At 46.7% G+C, this 9136-nt stretch overlaps 1 protein-coding gene across 1 annotated transcript; it reads right to left on the reverse strand.

Annotated features, from left to right (window-relative positions):
• Positions 1 to 6930: 6930 nt before the first annotated feature.
• LOC127335007 (salicylic acid-binding protein 2) lies at positions 6931 to 8522 on the reverse strand. Its single transcript, XM_051361585.2, has 3 exons — positions 8063 to 8522; positions 7538 to 7675; positions 6931 to 7334 (listed from the first exon to the last, which is right to left on the reverse strand). The coding sequence occupies exons 1-3, from the start codon at positions 8444 to 8446 to the stop codon at positions 7053 to 7055; spliced, it is 804 nt and encodes a 267-aa protein (XP_051217545.1). The 5' UTR covers positions 8447 to 8522; the 3' UTR covers positions 6931 to 7052.
• Positions 8523 to 9136: the final 614 nt, after the last annotated feature.

A 9136-nucleotide genomic window follows, 5' to 3' on the forward strand; every position in this document is an offset into this window, starting at 1 on the left:
AGATGGATAATCTAAGGTGAGGGTTTTCCAAATCCACAAAGGGATAATAGAGGCATAAACCAATTCATCTAAACATCATCTCTTCCTAATGAAGGTGGGGTGGGTGCCTATTTATAGGGAACCACTAAGGAGGGGTATTTTGGGGAAACAAAGATACAAGCACACAACCATACATGTGGCAGCTAGGGTTCATATTGTAAGTGGCCGCGGCCTCGGCGGCAGTGCCGGTGTGGGGAGGCCGCAGTGCCGGGGTGGGCGGCAGTGTCGGCCTTGGTGCAGCGGCAGTGCGGAGCGGGCGGCAGTGCCAACCATGGTGCAGCGGCAGTGCCGGCCTGGAGCGTCCAACCATTCCTCTTCCTTCTTCTCTTCCATGCCTCCGTGACATCGGCCTTGCGTCCTCGGGTCTCCGTGCCATGCTTCCTTTCCTCCGTACTTGTCGTTAAGTTCCTATCATCAAGATGTGACGGAGTATGAAGTAGTATATCGTTCCACATAGGCGATAGTAGACACGCATAAAGGAGAAGATTCACCTTTGCGTGTCATCTTGGAGATGAAGCATATGATGCGGTGAAGACCAAAGGTCGGGCTGCATCATCTCCCCCCACTTGAAAAAGAGTCGTCCTCCACGATAACTCATCATGAACGTGTAGAGGAGGTAGATGACATCAACGCTTGAGTGTCCCTTCACTTGTCAAGAGCCCTATGAATAGCACAAGAAAAGCAAAGCAACACTCAATGCGTAGCCAATGTTCCACGGGTTTAACAAGAGAGCGCAAGTAGAAGGAGGTCACCTTAGCATAATGTCGGTGTGCTGTCATTGAGAGATCTTGTGTAGTAGATGTATAGGGTTGAACCCATTCTTTGATGCTCATCCACAAGTCACTTGTACCTTCACACAACAAAGACCAAGCAAAATATGTTTGTGTGTGATATTGGAGCACATCATCGATGACATGTCCTTTCATATTCACAACACCGTTAGCACACCACAAATTTATCAAGAATTATGCATGTGCAAGGTCAATGTGTAAGAACTTCGTATGAACATCTTCCAAATGCGGAAACACAAAAACTCCAAATTGTGAGACGACCATGGTGTCCATCTCATGTAGAAATTCATTTTCAATGTTGCACTCAAGGCATCGGAAAGAGAAATTTTTCAACATCCTTGAAGCAATAAGTGGAGAATTTGGCAAAAACACATACGGAAAAGTGTCCAAAATATCATCCACATGTGTGCACACAAACCATTGAAAAGAGAAATTGGTCCTCATGTTTGTTGCAACACAAAACATATCATCCAAAAAGTTCATCAAGAAGACATTTGCACAACCGTGTGTGCCAACAAACCAAATGAAAGAGAAATTGGTCAACTTGTTGGAGGCAACACCAACGGTAAGAATCACATCATCATGCTTGCAAAAGAACCATGAGAAAGAGAAATTGTTCGGCATGTTCAATGCAAAGCATGGGAAAGGTATTAGAGCCAGGTTCGATCTTGAACTCACTTGTATTATGCTCTCAAGAGCTCTCTTTGTCAACTCGTGCTCAATCGAGGTTGACATTGGCATTCTTGTACCTACACACACAATAGGCAATGCAAAGAACGTGTGTGCATGGTATATGAACACATCATCCATCATGATGGTCCATTTCTTTTGCACATCACTATTAGCGTTAAGCAAAGCATCATAATAGATATGTTGAATATGCGGGGTAAACACATGAACATGCTCATCATGGATATAGGCAAAGTCTCCAAAATTTGAGAGAGCTATGGGGGCAATCTCATTTACAAGCATATTAACATCATTGCAAACCCAGCATTGGAAAGAGCAAGTATTCAACATTTTGGTTGCATTAATGGGAGAGTATTGCACGCATATAACACAAAACATGTTCAACATTGTATCATTGTTGTCAAAAACCTAGGGAAAGAGCAATTATTCATCAAGGGTACGTGTCACAACACAAGTATTATCATCATCATTATCGTCATTGCAAGCAACACATGGGAAAGAGAAATTGTTCGACAAGTTGCATGCAATGGGAGATATATTAAAACACTCATAGCATGGCATGATCATATTGTCACAAGCAAGTAATTCCACATGATCAACAATGTTATCAAGCAAAGCATCACATGGGGAAATGAACAAAGCATATGACATAGCACTTAGATCATCATCATCATCATGTATGCACTCACAAATCATCATGTCCACTAGTGGGATCATGGCATCATCAACACCCATATAGGTACCTTTGTAGTCCCACTCATATGAGGTAGGTGTTGTGGAAGAGGTAGGCTCGATGTGGCCTCCATGTTCATCTTCAATCAAGCATGGTGTGATAGCATCATCTTCGTGCACCATGTACATCTTCTCCATGATCGGCGTCTCGTCATCCATGGGACCTAATGAGACACAAGGAAACACACTAGAGGTAGAGGGTAAGTTGTTAGAATTCGAAATGGTCTCACATGACCTATCAACTACCACTCTCATCTCACTCGGTGTATCACTCATATCCTCAAGGTGGAGGCACTCAAGCTTATGTATAGTGGAGTCGCTCATCTCACATATAGTGGAGTCCCTCATCTCCATGGCAATGACGTCGTCGATGTCCGAGCAACCTAGCAAAGAGGAAGACAACACAAGAGGAGTAGAGGTTAATGTGTTAGAAATCAAAGCGTCCTCACTCAACTTATGGGGTGTGTCACTCTTGCTCTCAAGGTGTTTGAAGTAGGATTTTGCACTCGGCTTTGTCTTGGAGGGTCATGTTGGCTTCACGAGCATCTAGCTCGGCAAAGTAGGCTCTTATCTCGGCTTGTTCTTGTGGTGTCATTTTGGGTGGCTCTCACTAGCAAGGTGTATGTATGGTGGAAAGAGAACTACCAAAAGGTCAAAACTCACAACAAAATCGAGAAAATGGTTCAAGTTAGAGAATAACCAATATGTACTCACACACACACTCAAAGAACACGCAAAAGGCTAAGAACTCTATATGGTGGTAGGTGCGGAAGTGTGTAGCAAACGAAAAGAACCAAAGAAAATGTCTATTGTCAAATGTGGGTAAGATCCAAAGTCAAATGTCAAGAGTGGTGATCTATGTCAAGAAGACACGAAAACAGACACAAGGAAGAACAATGGGGTTAACGCGACCAAGGAAGTGAGCAAGTAACAAGATGGTCCTAGCGAAGAGCTCGGTGTCACGCCAACACAAGAGAGACGGTAGCTCGGTTGCATATGAGAGAAGCAACTAGATTTGCACAAATGTCACTCTTCTCTTTTCTCTCTTGGTGCTTACAAGCTTTGCACTCCTTTGTATCAGTGGACACACACTCTTTTTCTATTTCTTTTTCTCTTTTTTCACTTTTTTCTATGCTTAGAAGCTTTATTTTTATCTATGTCACACTTTTTCTTCTTTTGTGTATATTTCTCACCGAGCTTGCTTCGAAGCGTTGCTCAACACAACGCATACACACACACCCTCTCACGGTCGTGACACTTGTGCAATGCTTCGCAACACTCGGAAAGTCACTCTCAATGGGATAGGTACACAAAGTAAGAAAGGTTTGGCTATAAGGGGAGGCAAGTTATACCTATTGATGTTAGGCGGTGTCGTAACACGAACTTGCGATGATGGTGAGGTGGTGTTGATGATTGTGTCGAGGTTGCGCTGGAATCCGAGGTGCCGATGCCGTCGTCGCGGTGTCGATGTAGGCGCGGAAGCGGTTGTCACGGACCAAAGGCACTCCAAATCGGAAACCGATCAAATTAAGTCAATGCCCGAAAAGTTGGGTCAAAACGAGCGGTCGAAAGTTAGGCTCCAAACATCGTCAAAAATTAGAGGTGGGCTATGTGGAGTATTTGGAGAATGATGTTAAAATTTGAAGTCAAACGGGCGCCGAAAAATTGTCAAAATTTGAAGCAAAAAGTGGAGTCAAAATTAGACGAAATTTGAACATCACATGGCCCTGGCCGGCAGTGCCGTGGTGGGACGAACGGCAGTGCCGGGGTGGGTCTCACGGCAGTGCCGGTTTGTGATTAGCGGCAGTGCCGGGCGTTGCGCGGAGGCAATTGGTGGAGGAGATCGTGGGGGTGGGCCAGGCGGCTTGCCGGATGGGACGTGCGGGGCGGGCGGCTGGTGCAGCACGCGGCCTGCGCGCTGGTGGTGTTGGGGGCGCGCGGCGCGGGAGATGCACAGGGGGGTGGCCGAGCGGAGTAGCAGGAGCAGGGGCAGGCCGCAGCGTGGTGGAGATGGGAGCGGGCCAGGCGGCAAGCGAAGGTGGAGGCGCAGCGGCAGTGCCGCGCTGCACTGGTCGGTAGTGCCGGTCGGCCGGCAGTGCCGGTGGAGCACGAACCCGACGAACAGGAGGACGAACGCATCAGAAAATGAGCAAAATTTCGTCGATTTTGGGAGATTTAGAAGGAATTTGACAGCGAAAATTGGAGGGGATGTAGATTAGTCACTAAGACAACGGATCTATGGACCAAAACCATAAAAAACGCACAAATTCTGAGATCCAAATTCGAGCTATTTTTTTGGGCAAAATTTTTTTGGAATTTTTTTGGGCGAAATTGGTGAAATTGGAGGGTCAAAACCGTGGCAACCTCTGCTCTGATACCATATGATGCGGGCTGAGCCCGTGTGGGTTGCCCGATCTCACGAATTGACCCGGGGGAGTGTGATTGCGGAGGGGGATTCGCGGGGAAGTGGATGAACGCGAAGAACACGATACAAACGCACGCACACACACAAATCGGTTATCCTCGTTGGCCCGAACCACCAATCGATAGAATTGCAAGACAAAGACCAAACGGTAAAATCTCTTGCAAAAGATCGACAAATCCAAATAGAATTCCCAAAGAGTAAAAGACCAACTAAGAATAGAGTTGCAAAGAAAGAGATTCTCAATTGATAGAATTACTAGAATGGAAAAAGATCCGGATAAGGAGGGATACAGAAGATGGATAATCTAAGATGGGGGTTTCCCAAATCCACAAAGGGATAATAGAGGCATAAGCCAATTCATCTAAATATCATCTATCCCTAATGAAGGTGGGGGTGGGTGCCTATTTATAGGGAACCACTAAGGAGGGGTATTTTGGGGAAACAAAGATACAAGCACACAACCATACATGTGGCAGCTAGGGTTCATATTGTAAGTGGCCGCGGCCTCGGCGGCAGTGTCGATGTGGGGAGGCCGGCAGTGCCGGGGTGGGCGGCAGTGCCGGCCTTGGTGCAGCGGCAGTGCCGGCCTGGAGCGTCCAGCCCTTCCTCTTCCTTCTTCTCTTCCATGCCTCCGTGATATCGGCCTTGCATCCTCGGGTCTCCGTGCCATCCTTCCTTCCCTCCGTACTTGTCGTTAAGTTCCTATCATCAAGATGTGACAGAGTATGAAGTAGTATATCATTCCACATAGGCGATAGTAGGCACGCATAAAGGAGAAGATTCACCTTTGCGTGTCGTCTTGGCGATGAAGCATATGATGCGGTGAAGACCGAAGGTCAGGCTGCATCACCACCTTAATTATAAGTTTATAAGTTAGGTTGTCCCACTAGGTAAGAGAGTGAGAAGAGAAGTGTTACATGCACTCCTCCACTTTCTCGCCTTGCCTCCACGTGCACCGCTGTTAGCGGGATTGAGCCTCAAGCAAGGCTTTCCTGAGCAGGTCTATATAAACTCTTGCACAGCTACCCCAGAAACACGTTAGTTTTTTCCACCTCTCTCTACTTGCGACACTTTCGAAGTCTACTCTATCTAGCACGCCGGTGTGCACCGGTGAACGGAAGAGCATGTCTCCGGAACAAATCTCCTTTATGGTATTGTATGAGAGAGTGTGAATTAGGTTTTTGGAAAACGCTCCGTGGGACTGCTCACGGTCTTCATCAGGGGTTGTCTTCCTGACAAGTCGGGCGGTGTTGTATACCATCTGCTTTGACCAGTCTTTGTCAACTTTGTCGTCAACAACATAGTGTTGCATCGATATTAACTTCATATACTCCCTCTGTCCCGTGAAGGTATTCTGAGATTTGTCTAAAGTTGGATGTATCTATCATGTACATACATCTAAACTTTAACAAATCTTAGACAATCTTCATGGGATGGGGGAGTACAACCTATCGATACGTGTGGCGTATTCCAATCTCTTTTGTGATGGTTGTTTTAACATATGCACTGCTGCTATTTATATTGATTTATACATCTAGAATTAATTATAAAATTATTGCCTAATTATTCAATAATAGTCGCGTACGTTACACGCTAGTTTGTAACAAGCGAGGGGAAGCCCCATTCATGGTGGAGAAGGTCCACAAGCGCTCTGAAGATATTGGATGTTGGTGCAGATCCGCTACGGGTACCTCCGGCGGCAACTCCGCCACCAGGACTCGCTCCTCCGGTGGCGCGGAGCCTCGCCTGCAGGATCATAATTTTGCGGTATAACTTCTATGGCAGAGCGTGTTCCCGCTCCAGCGCGGCTTGGACGAAACCCCCTGGATCCTGACGCATATGCTCCACCATTCAGTCCGCCTGCCGCCGGTGAGAAAGCCGGGCGCGTGGAAGAGATCAACGTTTATATACGGTAAGTATCACTATTCTCATTTGGATATTTTGTCATTTTTATGCACACACAATGGTATTTTTTCGTGAAACTCACACGAGTAAGTATCAACATAATATGTACATGCAAAACTTTACTTCACATTTTTTTTGAAAATTTTAAATAGCATTTTTTTTGAACTTTTCGTAAATGGGTGCGCGCGCACCTAGGTTTCATTCGTCCGGGTCGGTGTTGACAACGATTATATTATGTGTGAACGTAGATACCCATCCACATTTATCTTGATACTGCTGCACAGCAACATGTCACACCACGGCGACACTTACCTACATTATGAGACAGCGACAAGTCACGCCACGACGTCGAAAGATCATCCGTCTAAATTGATTGCAATAAAATCCACGGAATACATAATGAACGGGACTAATCACAAATGTCAACGCCAAACCAATAGATCAGCAAGCAACGTACGGCCACACCAGCATCAAGCATACTTTTCCGCGATGTCAGCGAGACAGCTAGCGAGCTCAGCCGGTGTCGAGAACAACGCCAAGTGGTCTGCGCCGTCTATTTCCATCACCTTATCGACGGGGTAGTTTTCTATCATCCACCTCTGGAAACCCTCGTCAATGGCGAGGTCGTCCTTGCAGACGATGAACACCTTACGCACCGACCCGTAGCGAGCCTCGCTGTACGGCTGCTGTAGTCTCAGGTCGTCCAGGAACATCGAACTCACTCTCATCAGTGATCTTCCGAGCGTTAGGTCCTGCCATGAGAATTGGTACAAGGAACGTCTCATTTGTGGTAGTATAAGAACTCTATAAAAGTACATCACAGAATTTCCAAAACTCTCTTTTTGGTGAATAATCTCAGTGTACAGATTAGGAGGAACATCTGATCGATTCTTATATGCTATGTTCTAGTCAACTGATGCTCAAATAGGTGTATAGATAACAAAGCAACGGGTACCTCCGGCGAGCACAGCTGATACAATTTTGCTCGTGTGACCAGCGGACCGAACAGCATGGAAATAGGCAGCTTGCCGTCAGGATCTTGAGGCTTGAACTCCGTGTCCATCCAGTCCTCGGCCGTCCTCCCCTCCACGAACTTTTTAGAGAGAAAAAAATAGATCAATCAATCATTCAGTAATCACAAGTACTTCCTCTGTCTATAAAAAATATCAGAGGTTTGTGTAAGTTTAAATTTATCTACACAATAAATAGTGACATCCTTTTACGAACAAAGGAAGTACAAAAAGTAGACAGTTTGGGATATGATCAAGCTGGTGTTGTTACGGACCGTGAAGATACTTGTTCCTGCGTCCGAATTTATACTCCCAGACAAGAAAAGGACAAGCAAACTGGGTAGTATCGGAATACTGCTACTGCTAGACAGATCATGGACATGGAGAACCTCTACAGATATGTTTTTCGAAATGGGGGAGAACACCTCCATCGAAAAAATGCAGATATCATAATGTCACGCTGTATGTACCTTTTCAAGCACGTACGACGGCGGCGAGCTGTGGTCCGGCATGAAGGCGGTGACGAACACCGCGGCGGCGACCTTCTCCGGGAACAGCTCAGAGGCCAGGGCGATGCTCAGGCCGCCGAGACTGTGACCGACGAGCACGACCTTCTCCTCGGCAGGGAGGGACTCCAGGAGGTCCAGCAGCGGCTTGCTGTAGTCGCGGAACGTCGGCACCTCGCGCAGCGGCCTGGGGTCGATGCCCGACGCCGCGAGGTCAGGTGTGCTGACGCGGTGGCCGGCTGACCTGAGCCTCGTGGCCACCTTGTACCAGGACCAGCCGCCGTGGCATGCGCCGTGCACCAGGACGATGTGCTTGCTGCATGCAGCTTTGCCCGCGGGAGCCTCCATGTGGCTCTGTAGTTTTTGTGTGCTTGAAAATGCGGAATAGATTGGTTTGGTTGCACACCATGTTCGGCTGGCTCTCTCCTCTTTCATTATATAGACAAGGATACAACATAGATTACAATACAAGTTACCTATACGTATACTAGACAAACACGCATTCTATCATCCTCCCTCAGTTTTAACCGGTGACAAAAGATTGATATTGCGTCTACACTGCTCAAACAACAGCAATGAAAGAGGTTTGATGAAGATATCTTCAACTTGATCTGCAACTTGATCTTTAGAGAAAATGAACCGATCGAAACTCTGGATTTGATGTCTAGATGACAGATTTACTTATGAAAAAATCTTCCGTTCAGCCGACTGTAGCGATCAGCCGGTTCATCACGTGGCGCGTTGCCGTCCATGTCCCGTGCGTAGGCCCACCTCTCCCTTCACGTAGTACCTGTTTCCTCGTCAACGCAGCAGATGGGTGTAGCCCACCTCACCAGCACAGCCTGTACCTGCACGTTCATGTTACTATCTCTCCTAGCTTGTTCGATACTCCTTGCTCTGTACATTTTAGCCAACCACGATGCAAATAGTAACAGTAGCTTGCTAGATCTCTTTCTGTTGACATTAGGAGGAGGGCTCAAATTCAACCAAAGTTGCTTGATATTCTTGATAAAGAGGAAAGTTTCTGGCACCAAAGGT

Source organism: Lolium perenne, chromosome 2 (genome assembly GCF_019359855.2).
Source record: "Lolium perenne isolate Kyuss_39 chromosome 2, Kyuss_2.0, whole genome shotgun sequence".
Taxonomy (NCBI): Eukaryota; Viridiplantae; Streptophyta; class Magnoliopsida; order Poales; family Poaceae; genus Lolium; species Lolium perenne.